Here is a 25,343-nt window from a genome sequence, read left to right on the forward strand (position 1 = left end):
TAACGTTGTAGGAGTCTGCTTTGATCTCCGATACTGCCTAGCTTTCTGTGAAGGCGAGAATGTCTTACGATCGTGGAATTTAGCCAATCGTATAAACGACCAGTCTCTGACGGCCAGCATGAACAATGCAAAGGTAGCCAATGGAATCCAAGAGATTGTGACAATGAAGAACTTTCCCAGGTAATTTCTTAATCCTGAGCTAAAATATCCAGGTCATGCTATTTATAATATATGTTCGAGTATAAGCTGACCTGAGGCACCTAATATTACCACAAAAACTGGGAAACCTATTGACTCGAATATAAGCCTAGGGTGGACAATGCAGCCGCTACTGGTACATTTAAAAATAAAAATAGATTCCAATAAAATGTAATGTGCCCCATCCTTGTCACCCCCTTGTAGTAATGTGCCCCATCCTTGTGCCCTAAAGTAATGTGCCCAGCCTTGTCTCCTGTAGTAATGTCCCCATCCTTGTGCCCTGTAGTAATGTCCCCATACTTGTGCCCTGTAGTAATGTGTCCTATTCTTGTGCCCTGTAGTAATGTGCCACATCCTTGTGCCCTGTAGTAATGTGCCCTATAATTGTGCCCTGTATTAATGTGCCCCACCCTTTAGTGATGTCCTCATTCTGGTCCCCTTCTTGTTCCCTATTATGCCATTGTTCACATACACACACACACACACAAAAATTAGTCTCACCTGTCCTCCGTTTCCACGGGGTCCTCTTACCTGCTTCTTGCGTACCGCAGTCACATAGACCCCTGAATGATCTTGACTAGTACACAGAGCTGCCTCTGCTGTCATCACTTTACTTCAGTTGAATGCTTTGCGGCACAAAGAATTCAACTGAAGTAAAGCGCTGATAGCAGACGGGGCCGCCGCAAAGCTTTCAATTGAAATAAAGCGTGACGGCAGTATATATACAGTATACTATCTATACGGTATCTACAATGATACTGCTACTTATAATATAGATATATACAGTATATAATTTTGTCAACTTGAAATAAACAGAGGAGATTATTGACAGCAAGCAGAGATCTTAAAACCATGAGGAAGGGAAACTTGAATACCCTTTTATGTTATATGATAATTAGCTCTTGCTCGCTCCAAAAAGGACATAGAACTATTTACCTTTTAGACACCATGATCTATTTATCCCAAAAAATAAAAAGTCTCCTGCATATTAATAAAATGGCAAATAATATAAATTTCTGTATAATTAAGGAATGTAAACAAGCAATGCATTCCCCTCAGGCAGTCACGTGTGTCTATAATAAAACGTGGCTCTGTAAATGTCTATTTCTTTGCTGTGGACAGATATGTGGTCTGTAGAAATGTGAGGCCCGGTGTGATCTCTGTGTGGAACATTGTAAAATCAAAGTGTAAAAGCAGCGCGGTGCGTGTGGAGCGAGGCCTGGTGGAGAACAATGATATCGTACTGGTCAGAGACATGAAGCTTTATATCCTCACAGACAGGGGGATGGCGTCATTCACTGACACACCCAGACCTATATTTCAGGTAAGAAGGCCATAAATGTTTTTAAGGAAACCACTTGTCATGTGAAGGAAATGAGATCTGTATAAAGAAGGCAGACAGATGACATATATATGATATTTTATTTTTACTTGTTTTTCTTTTGATAGACCCTTTTAACGTATGATTTACTGAAGAAAAAATATGTCCGCCGGCAGACAGGCCTCTATATTATACCTTGTCCTAAGCATGAATACAGGGTTCTGGATAAAGGTCTACTCCTGGGGCTCTCAGAGAACCGGTAAGAAAATGGAATAATGTATACAGTGCTATGAAAAACTTTGGGCACCCCTAGTCAAAATTACTGTTATTTGAACAATAAAGCAAGTAGAAGATTAAATGATCTATACAAGGCATGAAGTTAAAGATCACACATTTCCTTTATATTTTAGACAAAAAATATATATGTTTTTTTATCTTTTATATTAACACAAAGGAAAATGGACAGATGCAAAAGTTTGGACACCGTGCATGGTTAATATCTAGTAGCACCCCCTTTTGCAAGTATCACAGCTTGTATACACTTTTTGTAGCTAGCCAAGAGTCTTTCAATTCTTGTGTGAGGGATTTTTTATCCATTCTTCCTTGGAAAATTCTTCCAGTTCTGTGAGATTCCTGGGTTGTCTTGCATGCACTGCTCTTTTGAGATCTAGCCCCAGATTTTCTATGATGTTCAGATCAGGTAACTGTGAGGGCCATTGTAAATCCTTCAGCTTGCGCCATTTGAGATTGTCTTTTGTGGATTTTGAAGTGTGTTTAGGATCATTATCAATTTATAGAAGCCTTCTTCTTTTTAACTTCAGCTTTTTTACAAATAATGTTATGTTTGCATCATGAATTTAATTGAATCTAATCTTCCCTCTACCCATGACATGTTCCCCGTGCCATTGGCTGCAACACAACCCTAAAGCATGACTGATCCACCCCCATGCCTAAGGGTTGGCGAGATGTTCTTTTCTTGAAATTCTGTGCCCTTTTTCCTCCACACATACCTTTGATTATTGTGCCCAAATAATCCTATTTAACCCCATCTATCCACAAGACTTGTTTTCAAACTGCATCAGGCTTGTTTAGATGTTCTTTTGCATACTTCTGACTCAGACTTTTTTGATGAAGACACAGGAGAGTTTCTTCTGATGACTCTTCCATGAAGGACATATTTGTGCAGGGGTCTCTGAACAGTAGAACAATGTACCACAACTCCAGAGTCTGCTAAATCTTCCCACGGGTCTTTTGCAGTCAAGTGAGGGTTCTGATTTGCCTCTCTAGCAATCCTATGAACAGCTCTCACAGAAATGTTGCTTGGTCTTCCAGACCTTATCTTGACCTCTACTGTTCCTGTTAACTGCCATTCCTTAATTTCATTTCAATCTGAGCAAAGGGCAACTTGAAAATGCTTTGCTATCCTCTTATGGCCTTCTGCTTTGTGGGCCTCCACCATTTTCATTTTCAGAGTGCTAGGCAGCTGCTTAAAAGGACTCATGGCTGCTGATTTATTGGCACAAGGTTAGAGGAGGCTGGGTTTTTATAAAGCTGTGAAATTTGCATCACCTGGCCTTTCATAACTATGATAGTGAACAATTCATAACCCTAACAGACTAAGGTCTGAAACCATGGTGAAAGTTATCTGAGCACACAAATCTCCAACTTTTGCATTGGCCAATTTTCCGTGTTGTAATCTTAAAATGTAAAAGATTTTTTGCCTCAAATACAAAGCAAATGTGTCATCTTTAACTTTATGCCTTTTAGAGAGAGTTTCATCTTCAACTTGCTTAATTGTTCACAATGACAGTAATTTTGACAAGGGGTGCCCAAACGTTTGTATGTCACTGTAGAAGTTTACATTACTTCTTATGTAAAAAGCTTTCATAATGGTACGGCCATGTACAGAATGATTTTGACAAAATTGTCTGTCATTTAACATAATTTACCCACATGGCTTCGTCGTATATACAACTGAAAAGTTGAACTTTCTATCAGCAACTTGGTATGTGTCATTTCCTATTTTTGCTTGTCTCACCATGGCCTCCTCAAGCCTGTGAGTCACATACATTTTCTTTCCGTGGTTTCACTGTATTGAACAAGTAAATTGTAGTTTCTTGGGCTGTTCACATGTCTGTATTTTTGGGGAGAACCAAGAGTTTTTTAAAAAAAAAATGAAAGCAAACACCCATAACATAAATGTGTTTGATTTTATGTTTAATCTCTTTTTTATTAACCTCTTCACCCCCGGGTGATTTTCCGTTTTTTCAGGGTTTTTTTGCTCTCCTTCTTCCGAGAGCAATAACATTTTTTTTATTTTTCCGTCAATCTTGCCATATGAGGGCTTGTTTTTTGCGAGACGAGTTGTGCTTTTAAATGAAACCATATAGTGTACTGGAAAACGGCAAAAAAAATCCAAGTGCGGAAAAACTGCAAAAAAAGTGTGATTGCATTTTTGGTTTTACATATTTTATTCACAGTGTTCACTATATGGTAAAACTGATGTGTCAGTGTGATGCCTCAGGTCGGTAGGGGTTAAAAAAAAAATATTCAGAAGTTTGTCCAAAAATGTGGCTCACTTTTTGCGCCATTTTCCACGACTCTCATTTTTCAGGATATGGGGCTCAGTGATGGCTTATTTTTTGCATCTCAAGCTAACATTTTTAATGGTATGGTTTACGGAGATGTTTACGTTTTGATCGCCTGTTATTGCATTTTGCGCAAAATTTGCGACGACTAAAAAACATAATTTTGGCGTTTGTAATTTTTTTGCCACTATGCCGTTTAGCGATCAGGTTAATTGATTTGATATTTTTATAGATCGGGCATTTCTGAATGCTGCGATACCAAATATGTGGCCAGCTCCCTAAACCACTCCTCAAGGGTCGTGGACTATGAGGCCCTCCAAAGCCTAAGTATAACAGTACAGGCCGCCATTAAACAAAATCTTAATTATCCCTTCTTTTGAGACCTAACTGACGCTGGGAGGACAGATAAAAGGGCCACGTGTGGCTTGTTAGGAGTGTTGTCCCTACTTATTTTCAAAAACAGAGAAGACAGAATCCCAAAATGGTTTTATCTCAACACAGTTCCACCAGATGTGCAGCATGGTGCCACACTCCACTCTACACGGAGGGGATAACAGCATGTAGCGCTGCAGGACAACGGTACCAGCGGGTTAATATCTTATACCGTAGTTTGTTTTCCAGTGCTGCACAAGCCATATAAAATGTATATGTAAATAGAAACATCATACCCCAATCGGCCTCCAAGATTTCAGTCCCTAGCTTCTCACTCCATCTCTCCATGAAGTTGGTACTCGTTTTTTTCAGTATGTCCGATCAATAGAGTATAGATAAAGTAGACTACGTCTGCCGGTGGGGTAGAGACAATCCTTTTCCTATCCCATAGGAAAGGAAGGATCGGATTTGGAAATATTCGAACCAGGGAAGGGGCCCTCTCAGGGGCAGCCAATTCACAATAAGTGAGTAAGCTTTTGCTCTTAAGGATATACAAAAAACGGGTAGCCGCACTCGACCTCCTACCCAAAAAACGATCAGCACTCAAACCAGGAGGGAAATCTGGATTAGAGAAAAGGGGTGAGAGGAATTCAGGACCCCGAGAGAGCGAGCCCCTGCCAACCTCAGCATGCCACGTCCTCAGTGCAGCTTTTAATAGGTTATCCTGATGACTAAACGAGCCTGTATTTTTTTTTTTTTGGATCGATCCAGGAAAGATAGGGCAAAGGGACGCTGGAAGAGTCATGCTCTATTCCCACCCACTACTTGGAGGACCTATGTTGATGCTAGTCAAAGAGTCTAGTCAGGATAGCAGGTTTATGATACATTTTAAAATTAGGGAGGCCTGCCCCACCTGAGCAATTAAGCCTAGATAGTGTATTCATACATATTCAGGGCCTACCTCCTCCCCAAACAAAATTTACCAGCAGCCAATTGCAATCTAGCAAAAATGGAAGGTGGGGGAATTAATGGGACGGTTTGGAATAGATGAAGTTATCGAGGGAGGACATCCATTTTGAGTACGTTAATATGACCAAATCATGATATATTGTACTTGTCATATTTATTTAGGTCTTTAAACGTCCTCTCTAGTAGGGAACTTTAATTGAGAGAATATTTTGGAGATGTCTGTCGGTATCTTAATCCCCAAATAATTAAAGCGGGCTTTACACGCTACGATATATCAAACGATATGTCGTTGGGGTCACGTCGTTAGTGGCGCACATCCGGCCTCGTTTGACATATCGTAGCGTGTAACACAAATGAGTGACTGTGAAGGAGCAAAAATACTCACCTTATCGTTGCTCGTTGACACGTCGCTCATTTTCAAAAAATCGATCGTCCTTCTGTGCTCCGGTTGTTCATCGTTCCCGAGGCACCACACGTCGCTCCGTGTGACACCCCGGGAACGATGAACTGCTGTTTACCTGTGTCCCGCCGCCAATGCAGAAGGAAGGAGGTGGGCGGGATGTTTACGTCCCGCTCATCTCCACCCCTCCGCTTCTATTGGCCGACCGCTGTGTGACGTCGCTGTGACGCCGAACGTCCCTCCCCCTTCAGGAAGAGGATGTTCGCCGCCCACAGCGAGGTTGTTCAGGAGGTAAGTACGTGTGATGGGGGTTTACAACTTTGTGCGACACGGGCAACAAATTGCCCATGCCGCACAAACGATGGGGCAGGTGTGATCGCAAATGCGATTGTACGAGAAATTGATACGTGTAAAGCAGGCTTAAGGGCAGAGCTCTGCCATTTAAAAGGAAAATTGGATTTTAAATGAGCTACCTCTTGGCTGGCCAGTGTAACATTTATGGCTTACAATTTGGAGTAATTTACTTTGAAATTATCTAAGTGGCCGAAGGTCTCAAATTCCTTAACCAGAGTGGGGAAAGAGACGAGTGGCTGTGAGATGAGCAAGAGTAGATCGTCAGCAAAAAGGGCTATTTTACTTTTTCTATTTCTCATCAGGACACCGTGAATATTGGGGTTGCTCCACAAAGCTACCACTAGATGCTCCATTATTAGAACATATAGGAGGGGAGACAGGGTCAGCCCTGAGTCGTTCTGTTGTGTATATCTATCTGCGAGGGCAACATTCCATTAATTTTGACTCTGGCTGAGGGTCCCCTATACAGTGAAGAAATTTTTCCTATGAATTTGGAACCCAACCCTATCTGGCAAAGCGACACCAACATGAAGCTCCAGCTGATCTGGTCGAAGGCCTTCTCTCATCTGAGAGCAAACACAAAAGGATCGCTTTGGCTTTCTCCTGGGCCAGCAGCAGGAAAGCTTTATTTGTGTCGTCCCTAGCCTCCCTTCCCATGACAAATCCAACCTTATCTGTGTACAATTCTGTTCAATATGGGGGCCAACCTATTGGTCTGAGCTCTGGAAAACAATTTGATGTCAATATTAATCAGTGAAATTGGTCTGTAGTTAGATACAATGGTGGGTCTTTGCCCGGTTTTGGTATGACACTAATGTGCCTCAAAAGATTGTGCCATAAAGGGGGACCCATCAGACACATAGTCAAAAATGTTTTTCAGGAAGGGCACAAGTTGATCTCCAAGAACCTTATGAAATCTGGGAGAAAAGCCAACAGGGCCTGGGCTTTTACCCATCGGAGAGGTCTTAATAATAGAGGAAATTTCTTCTTCAGTAAAGTCCTCTTTTAGGGCTTCCACTAACTCAGAAGGGACCGTTGGAAGGGAAGTTCGTCGACTATACTCGTCTATTTTATACTTAACTTTAATGTTATAAAGATCCTGATAAAAAGACTGAAATATTTCTACAATCTTATTCAGGTCCCGAGTGACAGTGCCCCTATTAGTCATAATATATAGCCAGAATCTTTCCTGGGATGTAAAAGCCGTGCCATTGCTCTTCTGTTTTTATGTGCGTTTTCATGCATAAATCTGCGAAATCTATTTTGTTGTCTATGATATTTTTTAGTCCAAGATGGCATTGAAGTTCTTCTCTTGACTTGATGAGGTCCGTATACACTGACTGAGATAAAGATCCAATTTTCAATATGTTGCAATAAGGAAGAAATAAGTGAGGCCCTCTCTCTCTTGAGCCTAGAACCATGCTTAATCAAAATACCCCGAACAACACACTTGTTGGGTCTAACGAATGAATACCCAAAAATTCAGTGATAGAGCTCTGGACCTCCTTGAGAAACACTTGGTCCTTAAGTAGGTTATCATTGAGTCGCAATGTTAATGCCCACTGGAACCTATTCGGAGGAGTGATATGGAGACAAACAGGGGCATGATCTGACAATGACATGTGCCCAATGGATGGCTGGACTTGCCAAGACAAGGCAAATTGACTAATTAAAAGCATATTGATTCGACTATAAGTTGAATATGCAGGGGAGTAAAATGTATAGTCCCAATAAGTTGGATGTTAAATACGCCAGGCGTCTACTAAGTGTAGATTTAGCAAACTTTTTTTAAGGCCCTGATCTGTCTGCACAAAACAAAATGGCGCCCAGATGATGTGTCCACGGTTGGATACAAGGTTAAATTAAAGTCGCCGCCGGCCACCAACACACCGTCTGTGAATTCTGACAGGAGGAGCAAGCCAGAGAGGGGTCTTTATTGGGCAGGTACCAGTTAGCGATAGTATATGCAGTATAATTAACACTTAATTTCAAGAACAAATATCTGCCCTCAGGAAAATGTGTTTATTTTTGATCCGAGCCATCAAGCAAATTTGCTCATTCACATCAATAGAACAGTAAAAAATAACAAAAAACACACAGATGCCATCCATGTGTCATCCGAGTGTTGTTAATTTCTTACTCTTTAATGGGTATGGGAAACTTGGAAATTTTGCATATGAGAAAAATAAACATATGAATAGTAAAAATGAAAACAAGGACAAAAATGGGTGAAAATCGGTCCATTATTTTTCATATGAATGTCAACCTTTGGCAATGACTTGTACTTGCATGGGTGTCAGCAGGCTGGAGCACGTTCGCAATCTAAAGACACATACACGTCACATGTTAAATCCATGCGTGTTGCTGTTTTACAGGGATCATTTTGTTATTTGGAATATGGAGACAGGTTTCATAAAGGATCGACTTAGGCCACAATTTAAGGACAGGTCTCTAGACATATTGGCAGATAATCACATATCCAAGGAAAATATTCAGAAAAAAGTGATGCAGCAAAAGAAGAAAGGAAAGGAGACAGGTAGGCATGCATGCTATTTACTGGTGTCCAGTTACAGTTGGGAACTATAAAATATTAAATATATGGTAACACGGTAATATAGCACTGTTTTTTTTTTAACTAATTACAATGCATTAGGCCTGGGGTCTCAAACTCCGTTTGGTGTATGGGCCGCACTTAGGAAAAAAAATTTGCAGGGGCCACATTCTTTGCAGGACAAAGTAACATTTTTAGTGATACCATATTTTTTTTCTATACATCTTTGGATCACTTTCTTGAACGTTGTTTGCTTGTTTATTATAACAAATGTACACTTTTTGTTTAAGTTTATATATAAAAAAGCACTTTTAATGGTAAAAGAAAATGTCATGCTTTATTCTGAATTTTGTTTTACATTTTATCCCGTTATTGAAGATAATATTGTTTTACAATTAGTAATCTTGGCCAACATCTTGTAGTAATGTTCCCCATACTTGTGCCTTGTAGTAATGTTCCCCATCCTTGTGTCCTGTAGTAATGTCCCCCATCCTTGTGCCTTGTAATATTGTCCCCCATCCTTGTAGTAATGTTCCCCATCCTTGTGCTCTGTAGTACTGTGCACATCCTTGTGCCTTGTAGTAATGTTCCCCATTCTTGTTCCCTGTAGTAATGTCTCCCATCCTTGTGCCCTGTAGTACTATGCCCATCCTTGTGCCCTGTATTAATGTGCCCGTCCTTGTACCCTGTAGTAATGTGTGCATCCTTGTGCCCTTTAGTGATATGCCCATCCTTGTACCTTATAGTAATGTCCCCATCCTTATGCCCTGTAGTACTGTGCCCCATCCTTGTGCCCTGTAGTACTGTGCCCCATCCTTGTGCCCTGTATTAATGTTCCTCATCCTTGTGCCCTGTAGTAATGTGCCCATCCTTGTCACCTGTAGTAATGTGCCCATCTTTATCATCTGTAGTAATGTTCCCCATCCTTGTGCCCTGTAGTAATGTGCCCATCCTTGTCACCTGTAGTAATGTGCCCATCTTTATCATCTGTAGTAATGTTCCCCATCCTTGTGCCTTGTAGTAATGTGCCCCATCCCTGTGCCCTGTTACAATGTGCCCCATCCTTGTGCCCTGTAGTAATGTGCTCCATCCTTGTGCCCTGTAGTAATGTGCCCCATCCTTGTGCCCTGTAGTAATGTGCCCCATCCTTGTCCCCTGTAGTAATGTGCCCATCCTTGTCCCCTGTAGTAATGTGCCCATCCTTGTGCCCTGTAGTAATGTACACATCCTTGTGTACATCATTTTAGTAATATCCTCATCCTTATGCCTCTCTTCACATCCGCAAAAAAAAAAAAAAAAAAAAAAAAAGATTCTTTTCACCTGTCCTTAGTTCTCTCAGTGCCCTTGTACGTGCCCACAATCAGTGTTAGCAGCGTTTTGGAAGTTTCATGCTCCATGCTTCAGCTGTGTCCAAAACCCTGTGATATACAGTATAAGCACAGTGGATGGGATTCCTAGAAATCCCGTGCCCACTGTGCTTGTTTTTCCACAGCAAACTCTGACCGTCGGTGCGGCTTTCCGAGCCACAGCATGTCAATTGTTTACCGCAGAGTCGCAAGTGTCCTCCGCAGGGAGACTGCAACTGCCCGAGCCCGGATCGTGGGTATGAGCAGCTCACCACGTCCAGGACGCAGCAGGTCCTGATCATGAGCACGTACCTTCCTCTTGTGGCCCGCAGACAAAGTGATGATCGTGGACAGATGCAAGGAGTTGGCAGGGCTTTACTTCCTTTGAATCATTTGCGGCACCGCGGAGCTCTAAGCACTATACCAATGGCAAGCAGCCGGCCAATCAGAGGCAAGTAGGTAATGTCATAAATCGGCGGCTGCCATTGGTATAGTGCTTAGAGCTCCGCGGCACCGCAAATGATTCAAAGGAAAAAAAGCCCTGCCAGCGCTGGCTCCCTGCATCACATGGTCTGCGGGCCGCAAGAGGCAGCCTAGGGGGCCGCGTGTTTGAGATTTCTGCATTAGGCTGTATTGACACTGCTGTTGAATTGTAGACTTCACTGGTTCATGGGTAGCTCTTTGTGCCCATCTGCATAGAGAAAGTCTCATCTTTGTATGTGCTAGTCAGCTCACTCTTAATATTATATTTAAGACAATTAGATATTGAATTTTCAGTTATTCTGACACCATGGGAAAAACGCAACGAGACCAAAACTGCAAAGCGACGCAGAAAGGAAAGACAGATAAAGCAGGAGATCGAGAACATCGAACAGCTGGCTAATGAGAAGGACAATGCAATATATCAGTACCTCTTGAGTGAAGATGAAAAGGTAATGTGAATATTAAAAAGATTACAAATAATTACCAACGGCACAAGAAAGGTCAAGGAAAAATGATGTGGAAATTAAAATTAGAGGTTTGACACAACATCTATCATCTATTCAATGGCTTGAATTATCAATCGTAAGTAGCGCTGTATTGCATTGACCAGTGGGAACGGATATAAACACTGCAGAATGCCATCATGTATATAGTGCACGGGTCCATGCAAGCCAATCTGCGGTCTTAAATTGCTTGATTAAACAGGCTGACCCGACCTCTATGCGCATGGAACGATTCCTAATACGATTGTTTTACGCACACAACACTACGTTTTATCTTAAGCACATGTTCGAATTACACAGAATGATGTGCTGCCAGCAACGAAGACTTTTACACTTTTTTGTTCAGACAGGTTGATAATCGTGAAACAAGTATCTCTAAGAACTCTCATTTGTGATTATTAGACTGTCTAAGGCTAAGTTCACACTTCCGTTGTTTTGTATCAGTTACAATCCGTCGCCTTGAGGAATTACGGTATCCTGCAAAATATTTTGCAGGATTCCAGTTTTTCCCCATAGACTTCTATTGGTGACGGATTGTGACTGATGATGCTGCGTTGCATCCGCTGCGTCGCGGTCAGTCGTTTTTTGACTGACCGCCGGGCGGGAGCAACGCAGCATGTAACGTTTTTTGTGCAGTGGAATCCGTTGGATTTCCCTGCGCATGCGCTCTCTGGCTCCCCACACAGGTAACCAGGATAAACATCGGGTTACTAAGCAACGCGCTTTGGTTAGTTACCCGGTATTTACACTGGTTACGGGTGCAGGGAGCCAGCGCTGAGCGGTGTATGCTGGTAACCAAGATAAATATCGGGTAACCAAGCAAAGTGCTTTGCTTTTACCCGATATTTACCCTGGCTTTGCACGGAGCCAGACACTTCACCACTCGGCTCCACCCCCTCCCGCACTCAGCATGTGTATACGCACACACACACTCTCACACTTACACTCACACTTACACTCACTTGTCCTGCAGTCCCCGCGGCACTGATGTCCTCAGTTCAACAGCCCCGCTCGGCTCCACCCACCCCGAACTCCGCCCCCTCACGCTCCGCCCCCCACACACAGCATGTATACATATACACACACACACACACACTCTCACACTTACACTCACACTCACCTGTCCTGCAGTCCCCGCGGCACTGACGTACTCAATGCCACGGCCCCGCTCGGCTCCACCCACCCCGAACTCCGCCCCCCACACACAACGGAATCCGACAAAGAATTCTGTTCTTTGTCATCCGTTGTCATCCGTTGTACAGCGCATCAGTCACATGCGTCAAGCGACGCATGTGACTGATGCAAAACAACGGAAGTGTGAACTTAGCCTAAGTGGGTTTATAGGAGCTGGTTCATCAAAGTTTTTACCTGTAAAATACTTTGAAAAGTCACTACATTTTTCAACTCCTGGCGATTCACGTTACATTCGTTCAGCTCCACCAAAATGGGCAGAACTGGAGAGGAGCTGGGGTGGGACAGGGTGTGACTATGCCCACCAATCAAATTCATTAAAACTGATGGCGTTTCTTAGATTGGAAAAGGTACTCCATTCTCTTACTGGAGTAGCATTTCTGGCGAGGCGCACAAGGCCTTAGTGAAGATACACAGAATCTCCCGTGCACTTCTTGAAGTTAGCAGATCATTCTCCAGCAAGCTCTTCATTAGGATTGGTGTATGCAATGCCAGTGAATTGTCATTTGTCATGTTTTATCTGTTAGAATGACTTCTCTGTAAAGTCTTGGGTTCAGTCAGATATGCCTCTGATGTCTCACATATTTTGCAGGTGATAGTTTGCTCATACTACGCGCACCATCTTTGTGTGTTTAACCTGGACACCGTCAGCCATCTACATACTCTGGAAGACAAGACGTCAATGCTGATTCTACACAATGCTGCTTTAACATACAATGGAAGCTTTTTGGCTCTCTCCAATTACTGTGATGCTGAAAAAACGAGCTATGTAACGTTATGGGATCTTCAGAATGGACTGGTAATAAATACATGATATCGGCCATGTGTTTTATGGTTTACCTAGTGGGATTTTCATATGTGAAGTGAGCAAAATCGGATAATAAAATCAGCAAACCAAAACACTCACAAAATCAAATGATGATTCCTTTCATACTTCCCATAAGATGACAACAGGAGATACATATACAGTGGTACCTCGGTTTTCGTCGATCATCCATCCGAAAACTATGAAATCCAAACGATACGCTACGCTACGATATCACTAATGTTTTATCGTCGGGGTCACGTTGTATGTGACGCACATCCGGCGTCATTAACGATATCGTAGCGTGTAACAGTTTTGTGCGATCTAAAACGATCGCAAAAGCGGCAAAAATCGTTTGCCGTGGAGAGGTCGTCCTAAAACAAAAAATCGTTTATTTCTAATTAGCGATGTTGTTCCTCGTTCCTGCGGCAGCACACATCGCTCTGTGCGACACCGCAGGAGCGAGGAATATCTCCTTACCTGCCTCCACCGGCAATGGGGAAGGAAGGAGGTGGGCGGGATGTTTACGTCCCGCTCATCTCCGCCCCTCCGCTTCTATTGGCCGCCTGCCGTGTGACCTCACTGTGACGCCGCACGACCCGCCCCCTTATGAAGGAGGCGGGTCGCTGGCCAGAGCGACGTTGCAGGACAGGTAAGTCCTTGTGACGGGGGTAAGTAAGGTTGTGCGACACAGGCAGCAATATGCCCATGTCACACAACCGACGGGGGCGGGTATGATCGCTTGCGATCTCGCTAGCGAGATCGCAGCGTGTAAAGCCCACTTAACTCTTCCACATCCTCTCCATTCACTTACAAACCCATGGATGTCCGCAAATCAACAATTGACTGCACCACATTTGTAGGGTCATCAGAGGAAGGCTCAATCCCTTCAAAATCTCTCTGAAGGACAGATCCTGGCCATAATTTCTTCCAGGCAGATGTCAACATCCTGAATGTCACTCCCTGCCAAGCCTTATCAATGAGGCTAATGCAGTTGAGAATGATGAAATGTTTTTTTTTCCAGAACTCTCTTAAGGACAATTCTGTATCTGATGTCACCTTAAAGCACCTTTATAACATTGTGTGATGCCCTGGCAAAACCAGGTAGTCACAGAGGTTTTACAAATCTCTCAGGTGCAAGACTCCATCCTCCTTGGCATACCAACACAAAACCCACACCCAGGTGCACAACACCAGCCAGTAAAGCCTAGTCACCCCCCCATGACAATAGGGACACACCAGTGGGCAGGACCAGGCGGATGGGAGCGCCCAACTAGGGGTCCTGAGGTGGCAGGGGACGTCAGTTTTCAAAAGTCCAGTTTAAGTTGAGGAGAGAGGAGTGTGAAGTAACAGCGGAGTCAGAGGTTGGGTCCCCTGGACTACCGGACTACTGACTAGGTGGCAGACGGCAAGCAGGACCACAGGCGATGGAGATCCGGTCCCGGAAGACCTTAAGTGGACTGGGGCAGGGTTGTAGTCCGCCGGTGCCGACAGCAGGAATCCGGTCTGGAGGCCGTGCACAGTCGGGGTGCCTGGATCCTAGGGCGAGGAAGGTTTCAAGCCCCTTGTCAATTGACCAGCCGGGGACAAGGTTCCAGGCCTTGTTCCACAGTAAGCCCAGATGGCGAAGCGGAAGCCCAATGCGGGGGATAGGGTGTCCGCCAGAACCCACAGACATCCCAAGGGTCAGATTTCGCGGACCCACAGCTCCCAACATACAAAGTACCGGGAGTGGACTTCCCCGTTTTAAGCGAAGTTGTCCCATTGAAGACACAAACACTGACTGCAGGAGGAAGGGACCCTTGTTTGCTACATCAAGGCGTGGGACCCGAATACACCCGCCGGAGGCAACCGGTCACTGGCAATTTGGTTTACCACTGGACTCTGTGTGCAATTCCTTGGAACACCAAAGTTAGAGTACACCATCCATCCCGGTCCAACCCTGCACGACACTCTCCGCAGCCATTACTCCCGTTCACCTGGGCCCCGGGACTACACCTCCCCTACCTGTGGAGGGGATTCCATCCAGCTGCCCTGCTCCATCAGTCCCGGGCGCCCCATCAGCAGGCAGCGGCGGTGCTACCAACTCTCACCGCAACCCACGGGTGGCGTCACTGACAGACTTTTCCCCTGTAAATATCCCCTTTTATTAGTGTTGTGGGCGGCGGGCCGCTGCACGAGCCCTGGATCCGGTCGCCACTCGAGCCGCAGCCACGATCCGAGCGCCTTGAGTAGCCCCCCTGATGTGGTCTGCGCGCCACCCGCCCGCGACAACTGCTTTTGTGTACAGTTTGAAATTTGAAATGACATTCTGGTTCATGGGCTGGATGAGAGGTCTGGTATTAGGGGGCAAGAATTTCACTGTGATGAAACTGAACTCCTCCAACAATGTGTATTCCAAACCAGGAAGATGTGCAATAGCATTGTCCATTAGCAGGAGGCACTAAAGGGGCAACTGATTATCCTGAAGGTATTTTTTCACACTTGGGCCAAACACTTCATTCATCCACTCAATTAAAATTGCACTTGTGAGCCATACCTTCTTGTTTGCCCTCCACATCACACACAATTTACTTTTAATCACATTGTTTTTGCTAAATACTCTAGGAGTTTCTGAATGGTACACCAGTAATGCCTTCAGTTTGCAATGACCACTAGCATTAGTACAAAACAAAAGCGTTAAGGGTACTTTACACACTGCGATATTGGTACCGATATCGCTAGCGAGCATACCCGCCCCGTCAGTTGTGCGTCACGGGCAAATCGCTGCCCGTGGCGCACAACATCGCTAACATCTGTCACACGGACTTACCTTCCTTGCGACGTCGCTCTGGCCGTCGATCCGCCTCCTTTCTAAGGGGGCGTTCGTGCGGCGTCAGAGCGACATCACACGGCCGCCGTCCAATAGCAGAGGAGGGGCGGAGATGAGCGGCCGGAACATGCTGCCCACCTCCTTCCTTCCTCATTGCCGGTGGACGCAGGTAAGGAGATGTTCGTCGTTCCTGCGGTGTCACATATAGCGATGTGTGCTGCCGCAGGAACGACGAACAACATCGTACCTGCAGCAGCAACGATATTTGGAAAAGGAGCGACGTGTCAACGAGCAACGATTTTTCACGTTTTTGTGATCGTTGATCATCGCTCATTGGTGTCACACGCTGCGATGTCGCTAACGGTGCCGGATGTGCGTCACTAACGACGTGAACCCGACGATAAATCGTTAGCGATGTCGCAGCGTGTAAAGCACCCTTAAGTCTATCTTTCATAGACTTGTGCCCTGGCAGTGCTTTTTCCTTCTGTGTAATAAAGGTCCTCTTTGGCATTTTTTTCCAAGAGGCCAGTTTCATCACAGTTGAAGACTTGTTGAGGGATGAATCCTTCAGCCGCTATGTAATCTTTGAATTCAGACACAAATGTTTCTGCCCTAGACTTGTCCGAACTTGCAGCATCGCCATGCCTAGTAACACTGTGTATGCCAGTGCACCTCTTGAATTTATCGAACCAGCTTCTGCTGGCCTTAAAATCACTAAATGCACTAGCACTTGTCCCAGGCTTTTTCTTAATAGGATCAACATATAAAGCCCGCTTTACACACTACAATATATCTTACGATGTGTCGGCGGGGTCACGTCGTAAGTGACGCACATCCGGCATCGTAAGGTACATTGTAGTGTGTGACAGGTATGTGCGATTGCGATTGAACGTTCATCGCATACACGTCGTTGAATCCTGAATCCTGACGAATTGCACGTCAGGTTGTTCAATGTTCCCAAGGCAGCACACATCGCAGTGTGTGACACCCCGGGAACATTGAACAGATCTTACCTGCGTCCCGTGGCCCCAGCCGGCAATGCGGAAGGAAATAGGTGGGCGGGATGTTTTCGTCCTGCTCATCTCCGCCCCTCCGCTTCTATTGGCCGGCTGCCGCGTGACGTCGATGTGACGCCGAATGTCCCTCCCACTCCAGGAAGTGGACGTTCGCCGCCCACATCGAGGTCGTATGGACGGGTAAGTACGTGTGACGGGGGTTAATTGTTTGTGCGGCACGTTCAACAAATTGAACATGCCGCACATACGATGGGGGCGTTGCAAATCACATACGATATCGTATGCGAAATTGCAACGTGTAAAGCAGGCTTAAGTCTGGCCTTTTCACATATGATGGTGTCCGAAACAGAATTCCCTTGTAATGTTTCTGATTGATCCAGATTAATAACTGTTCAACCACTTCACTTGTTTTCGATCTCTGTATTGTTAGCATATTCACGCCTTTCGCTACATTACCCTCCTTTATTGCTTCCTTTCCCATATATGCGGGCTAGTTCAGCAATCTTAATGCCAGTCTCATATTTTCCAATAATTTCCTTCTTCAAGTCTATTGTGTTCCTGGTCTTCTTCAAAGGGCTGCAGGCCCTGGAAACTTTCTTTGGTCCCATAATGGAGCTAAAAGGAAGGGGTTAACCAATTAGCCAACTGATTAGCAAGAGACACCCCTACAGGGTTGTTACTTACACTTTGAAACCCAGGGTGATGCTCACACAATGTGTCTATGAGCAGGAGAACGCGCGATTCGCTCTTTGCAGTCGCAAAATTAGCAGCGTGGTCACGCGGGCATGCAGTCGAAGTCAGCTGAAATCCGAAGCAACCAACGATAGCCGAGACAAATTTTTAACCAAAAAAAATCATCGATAACCGATGTCAACGAAAACTGAGGTACCACTGTATATTTCTTTTTATATAACTAGTCATTTTGGGTCATCATGGCTTATACTCTATGTCCTTTTACATCAATGCCCATCTAGGATAAATTGGTGATGGGTATCTGTATTAGGCCACATTCACACTTTTGGTGAGTTTTTACCTCAGCATTTGTAGCCAAAACCAGCAGTAGAACAGTCAGAGAAAAAGTATAATAGAAACACATGCACCACTTCTATATTTTTCACCCACTTCTATTTTTCGCTTAGAAATATTGAAGTAAAATACCAAAGGCCTAGGCCAATTTCCCACATCTGTGTTTCACAGGATGAGTACAGACCACAATGTACGTTCTGCCCGTGAGTCTCCTGACTCAAACTCAACGGTTTCGTAGACCTATATGAAGCTGTCAAGTTCAGGTCAGGCGATCCCCCAGCTGGCCTGTATTTGGAGTGTGAAACTCAGATCTCTGAAAGTGAACTTACCAATATTCCACCGGCTTTGTTATTATTTTCACCGTGTCAGTAATTACCTTCAGTGTTCCTAGTTTTGGATACTCGAGATCTGTAGTTGGCAATCAACTTCACTAATGCGGGCGTCACACGAGACAATCTATCTTGCGATATGTCGTCAGGGTCACGGTTTTCGTGATGCACATCCTGCATCGCTTGCGACGTCGTTTTGTGTGACGCTGAACGTTCACAAATCGGTTACAAATCGTGAATAGTGTACACGTCACTTATTTTTAAAAAATCGTTTATTTTTCTTTGCGCCGGTTGTTCATCATATGCGGGGCAGCACACATCGCTCCGTGTGACACCCACCGGCTATGCGGAAGGAAGGAGGTGGGCGGGATGTTTACGTCCCGCTCATCTCCGCCCCTCCGCTTCTATTGGCCGGCCGCTGTGTGACGTCGCTGTGACGCCGAACGTCCCTTCCCCTTCAGGAAGAGGATGTCGCTGCTCACAGAGAGGTCGCTCAGCAGGTAAGTACGTCTGACGGCGGTTTAACGACTTTGTGCGACACGGGCAGCGATTTGCCCGTGACGCACAAACGCCCGCACTAGGTTTGTGTTTGATATCAGTACAAGAATTAAAATCACCTGATTGTATTGTGCTCACTGACAGTCGTATGTATGTTCTTTCCACCCTTCTCTTTACTGTGATGAAGATTTTACTCAACCAGTTATATTAGGACACTTATGAAACTATTGCTCAGCAGAGTGCAGAGTCCCTGAAAATGATTCTCATTAAATAACTTTTTAGTCTTTTAGTCTTTATATTAGGAAAGTAAACGTATATAAATTTATAAGTTAATATGACAGTAAGAATTTACTCTGTAGGTCAAGAAAAGATTGAAAAATGAACCAAATATTTGTTGCATGGCGATCACTGATAATGCAGACAGAGTTGTGTTTGGCGTGATATCAGGAAACATGTAAGTATAAGAAATATAAAACAATTAATAATTGGTACATAAAATTGATATAGAAAAAAATTCCAAGACCAAATCAAGGTATTACGCATTAATATGGACAGAGCCATATAGCATTTTTTAGTTTTGTGTTTTGTTTTTTGTTTTTTTTTTTTATAAAAAAAAAAGCTTAAACCACTGCACGTTTTATTTTCTTCTGTAAGATCTCAGAGATATCAAAGGGATATGTCTTGGTAATTATCCTTTTCTTTTATGTTTACGTACTAATCATGGAAAAGAATGGCATGTTTAAATCCTACAGACTAAATAAGCACTGAAAAAATCTGTGTTACCAATTGAAACTTTTCCTTTATATTCATAGAATCAGGGTCTGGGATCCTTTCAACCGTAGAAACAAAATAATCCCAGGATATGAAAACCTCCGTCTTACAGTAAATAGCAAAATGCAAATCATAGAAAAAGGTTCAAAAGCAATCCTACTATCAGGTAAGTGTACATCTGTATCTCTCTGAATACCTATAAAGCATACTTGCCTCTCCTAGAGTGTCTGGGAGGCTCCTGAGCAAAGGGGAGACCTCTCAGCAGGGGCGTACACAGAAATCATGGGGCCCCAAAGCAGAATTCCTTATTGCCCTCTTCCCACCAAAAAAATAAATAAATATTTGGCTGGGTCACAGAAGAGCATATTTCACAAGTTTACAGCCCTTACCAAGCAATTTACCTCCTTTTGAAGCCCTTAGATGTCCCTTTCATTGCATCCATAAAGTGTGTTGGCAACAAAGGTGCTCCACAAATACTGTATTATACCCCACAGTAAATTCATCCACAGTATCCGCCACACACAGAGTGTGATGACCCTACTGTACCCCCTTCAACTACCCCAGGAATGAATGGTGACCCCAACACAGTAAGATCTGCGATGCCAATAAATTTGAAAATGTGATTCTGGGCAGGGGGCCCAGTGGCGGCGCTGACACCACGGGCAGCCGCCGCCAGGCTCCCCCAGCTCACCGGCACCATAGCAGTGATGTGGCCTGCCTCTTTAGCGATACGCCACTGCCTATCAGAAATGTGGATGAGACGGCACATCTCCCGTTCCTCAGCGTAATTTCCTAGTAAAAATTCAGGAAGCTTCCCTAGGGTGCAATTTTGGGTGGAGTCACCCAAAAAGTATACTTTACAACGAGAAAGGAGTCACCAAAATCAATAACAAAAAGTGCAACACTTTTTTACTATATGTCCCTCCCATTTACATAGGAAACACACCCAACCAATAGAATTTGAATCATATAAAGTATGGATTTTTTTTTTATATCATAAAACACGTGTCATCTGTATTGCATTAGTCTTTCAATCTAATGGTCCCACTGGAGTCCATTGCTGAAATCCTCCATTCCTCTAAAACCACAAAAATAATGTCCATATGACTGACATATTAGACAAGAAAATAAATTACAGTTTGGATTAGTTAAAGAAAACACAAGTAAATCTCCACCTTTGGATGTTAGGGTAAAGGTTTAATCCAGGACTGCTGGTGTTTATGGAGTAGCCTCAAACATGATGCCACGGGCTGGTTTGGTACTCCCTCCCTGGAGAATCTATTGTGCCCCTCTAGAACAGGTCATCATCAGAGGGCAGTTACTTACTACAGTTTCTTGCATCACCGCCCCTTCTAAATATGTCTTGGATCCACCGTCCTCTGCTGATGATTTATTAGCAGGGGGTGCTAAAAGCAGTGAGTGACACCAGTGCCGCCCCCTGATGATGTTTGGGAAGTGACAAAATAATGTAACCTGCCTGACTGTATTTTGTCAATTGTACAGTTTAGTGAAGGTATGAGGTTGTTTTTCAATGTCTGATCAAGGCCCTTAATTTCCAGTGAAGGGAAATCCTAATTCTTCAGCATATTAAGACATTAATTATATGCTTTCAACTTTGTGGGAACATTTGAATAAAGACTGATTCTGTTCCAGCATGAATTTGACTAAGTGCACAAAGCAAGGTAGATAAGGCATGGTTGAATGAGGTTGCTGTGGAAGACCTTGTTTGGCTGCAGAAATCCCTGACCTCAACCCCATTGAAGAATAGAGATTCTGAGCCAAGTCCAACATCAGTGTCTGCCCTCACAAATTATCTTTTGAATGAAAGGGCAAAGCTTGCCACACACACTCCAAAGTTTCATTAAAATTTTCCTTGAAGAGTGGAAGTTGCTTAAGCTACAAAGTGACAAAGTGATTTCCTATGGATTTAATGTAGAACTGGATGTGATTCAAGCTTCTTTAGGTCTCATTCATGGTATCCTAATACTTCTATCTATACTGTATATGTTGTTTTCTGAAGATAATCGAAATTGACACTAAAGGCCCAATTCATTAAGACTGGCAATATACACACACCAGTCTTTTTTAAGGGAATTTTGGAGTAGGATGCACCAAATTCATTAAGAGATGTGCTTCATCAGAAATGTTATTCCGGTCAGGGACTCAAGTAATATTTCTGGTATAAGAAACACCACCACTTTTGCTGAATTTCATGGATGAGCACAGCCACTCCTCGTCCTTCCCTCGCTCCTCCCCAGCTGTGCTCAGTATAGGGGACCTGCATCAAACTGGCAAAAGTCTCAAACTTTTTGCACAACTCCATTGTTGTGAAAAAAAAATGGTGACATAGTTGGTGACTATGCAAAGCGCTTGATGCCAGTTTTCTAGTGTTAACAATTTGTTGTATCGGCCTCTCACCCTACGTTATGTGCCAAGGCTCATGATATTGGCAACATTGACTCTTAGATGGATACCTTCAAAAGATATCATTACACAACCCATGTACTTCCTTGTGAAGTAGAGCAAATTTACTTTGCTTTTCCCACAGAGCATTGCAGTGCCTCTAAGTCTCTAGAAATGCTACCCCTAAGATTTTGAAGCGGGTTTTCCATGGTATACTGCAATCTGACCAGATTTTCTCTTTTCTTAGGTGATGTCAGTTTGTGGGACCTCGATAATGGAACAGTGGTTTCAGTTTTTACCCCTGATAGTAAAATTTGTTGTTTGACCTTAGCTGCTGACAGAAAGACAATTCTGATTGGCATGAGCGATACACCGTCACTCATCACCCTCAAGATTGCGACAAAGGACAAGGACAGTTTATCCTTTACAGGGCTAGATCTTTTTGGAGAAGAATCTACAAGTAGTGAAGATGAACCTGATGAGAGAGACCAAATTTTAAATATCTAAACCATAACACTTGTTCCTGCAATGGATACAGTATATTGAAGGTTGTTGGACTTTCATGAATTTTATCAAGACTTTTATGCATCCATCTTTGTTGAGGACGCAAAATCTGCTGATAACCATGTGTGATGTTGTATGATTACAATAGGATATTTTTGAAAAGTTCCTACCCTGATGCCATACACAATACACATGCAATCAAATGTGTAATATGGAACCTCCTAAACTTTACATGACACAAGTGTAACCTCACAATAGGAGATTATACATTGTATGTTCCAATAGGAGTTTCTTCTCTCAGGATCATTCCATCACCCACCGGGTCCATCATCAACCGGTCAAGTGGACCATCAATAATAATAGAGTGGCAAGCTCTAGCTTGGCTAACCTTTCAGGGTAAATCTGTGTAGGACTCCTTATCTTTACAAGCAAACACAAGGCAGGGGAAGACCCCATTTCTTTTCTTAAGGTCCAGTCACACTAAGCAACTTACCAGCGATCCCAACAACGATAGGGATCGCTGGTAAGTTGCTAGGAGGTTGCTGGTGAGATGTCACACTGCGACGCTCCAGCGATCCCACCAGCAACCTGACCTGGCAGGGATCGCTGGAGCGTCGCTACACGAGTTGCTGGTGAGCTCACCAGCAACCCGTGACCAGCCCCCAGCGCCGCGTGGAAGATGCTGCGCTTGGTAACTAAGGTAAATATCGGGTAACCAACCCGATATTTACCTTGGTTACCAGCGCATGGAGCTACACGTGCAGGGAGCAGCGCACACTGAGCGCTGGCTCCCTGCTCTCCTAGTTACAGCACACATCGGGTTAATTACCCGATGTGTGCTGCAGCTAAATGTGCACAGAGCAGGGAGCAGCGCACACTGCTTAGCGCTGGCTCCCTGCTCTCCTAGCTACAGCACACATCGGGTTAATTAACCCGATGTGTCCTGCAGCTACATGTGCACAGAGCAGGAGCCGGCACTGACAGTGAGAGCGGCGGAGGCTGGTAACAAAGGTAAATATCGGGTAACCAAGGACAGGGCTTCTTGGTTACCCGATGTTTACCGTGGTTACCAGCCTCCGCAGAAGCCAGCTCCTGCTGCCTGCACATTTAGTTGTTGCTGTCTCGCTGTCACACACAGCGATCTGTGCTTCACAGCGGGACAGCAACAACTAAAAAATGGCCCAGGACATTCAGCAACAACCAACGACCTCACAGCAGGGGCCAGGTTGTTGCTGGATGTCACACACAGCAACATCGCTAGCAACGTCACAAAAGTTGTTCGTTAGCAGCGATGTTGCTAGCGATGTTGCTTAGTGTGACGGGGCCTTTACTCTTCATTCCTTTAAAGGGGTTGTCCAGTTTAAATTCACACGTCTACAGTCATTCTATGTGACTGCAGACATGTGAATCCTTGCATCTCATGCTCTGCGGTCTGTGAGGATTCTCTTGTGTCACATACAGGAATGGTGGTAATGTGGCCACGAATATGTAATATGCGAGGCCGCACTCTCTAGTCTGAATGTGGCGAGGAGTCTGCATATTATATATTCGCGGGCACATGACCGCTGTTTCCAGCTCTGACACCGGAGAATCCTCACATCGCACAGTGTGTGGGATGTGAGGATTCACAAGTCTACATTAGGTGACTGAAAACTTGTAGCTTTATACCAGACATCGACGTTAACAAAAGCGAATTGGGGAAACATAAACAATGTGGGGACCCCTCTACTCCACATTTACTTCTCTGAGGTTGGCGCTACTTCTGGTTTGAACACTCTTTAGAACAAATGCTGCTTTTTGTTTCCTAAAAATGCACCAATTGCTATGGTAACAGTAATAACCAGAAGTAGATTTACTCAATATTCATCACTATCCGATCTATTTCGTACACTAGGTCACTCTCTGGTTGTCTAGGAATTTAGATAGGAGAATTTTATTATTGATACTAATATATGATATTGACCTTATTTTATGTTGCATTGTAAGTTTATGTATATCAGATAACCTGCAGGTAAAGACTGGTAATTATAAATGACTGAATGCAATAAATATTTCACTCTGCTGTGATGTCAGCATCAATATGTCGCTCAGTTATCTGTTTCCATATTACAGCCAATAAATGTATTACATATAACTGAATAGGATAACTGAAGTGAGCACTAATATATATATTATGAGTGCAAGCCAAAAAATACATACTATATAAGGATAAGGCTGCACATCAAACTTAGATAATAGTATAATGCCTCAAGCATACATATGGAAAAATATTGGAAAATACAATGAAAAATGCTACTTGCTAACTTGAACATGTGAATAATAAATTGCATACCTGCCATGAATATTAGGAAAAAGGAGATATTTAGCAATCACATTGATCAATGTAACTGAGCCCCAAAACCTCGTCAAGGTATATCTCTATATTGGGGTCCCTAGCTCTGTGACCCTAACTGTGTGTCATCTCATTGCAATTAAAAACTGCTGTGGGTGGAGAGGGGTAACCAAGGACTTTCTTATATAGGAGATGGAAAAACATGGCCGAAAGGGGCGGAGCTGTGTTCACATTCAGAAAAAAAACTACATATAACTGAATAGGATAACTGAAGTGAGCACTAATATATATATTCTGAGTGCAAGCCAAAAAATACATACTATATAAGGATAAGGCTGCACATCAAACTTAGATAATAGTATAATGCCTCAAGCATATGGAAAAATATGGGAGCCGGCACTGGCAGTGTGAGAGCGGCGGACGCTGGTAACGAAGGTAAATATCAGGTAACCAAGGTAAGGGCTTCTTGGTTACTTGGTTACCCGATGTTTACCGTGGTTACCAGCGTCCGCAGAAGCCGGCTCCCTGCTGCCTGCACACGTAGAAGAGTACACATAGGGTAATTAACCCG

At 43.8% G+C, this 25,343-nt stretch overlaps 1 protein-coding gene across 1 annotated transcript in view; it reads left to right on the forward strand.

Annotated features, from left to right (window-relative positions):
• Window positions 1–22,992, forward strand: part of LOC142309097 (uncharacterized) — a 234,679-nt gene extending 211,687 nt beyond the window's left edge. The window contains exons 24-32 of the mRNA XM_075347157.1: window positions 12–180; window positions 1,321–1,522; window positions 1,648–1,778; window positions 8,578–8,738; window positions 10,877–11,031; window positions 12,869–13,075; window positions 19,122–19,216; window positions 19,575–19,699; window positions 22,184–22,992. Coding sequence (XP_075203272.1) covers window positions 12–180; window positions 1,321–1,522; window positions 1,648–1,778; window positions 8,578–8,738; window positions 10,877–11,031; window positions 12,869–13,075; window positions 19,122–19,216; window positions 19,575–19,699; window positions 22,184–22,443 — 1,505 coding nt within the window. The 3' untranslated portion in view covers window positions 22,444–22,992. The remainder of the gene's footprint in view (window positions 1–11; window positions 181–1,320; window positions 1,523–1,647; window positions 1,779–8,577; window positions 8,739–10,876; window positions 11,032–12,868; window positions 13,076–19,121; window positions 19,217–19,574; window positions 19,700–22,183) is intronic.
• Window positions 22,993–25,343: the final 2,351 nt, after the last annotated feature.

The sequence above is a fragment of the Anomaloglossus baeobatrachus genome, chromosome 1 (assembly GCF_048569485.1).
Source record: "Anomaloglossus baeobatrachus isolate aAnoBae1 chromosome 1, aAnoBae1.hap1, whole genome shotgun sequence".
Classification (NCBI taxonomy): Eukaryota; Metazoa; Chordata; class Amphibia; order Anura; family Aromobatidae; genus Anomaloglossus; species Anomaloglossus baeobatrachus.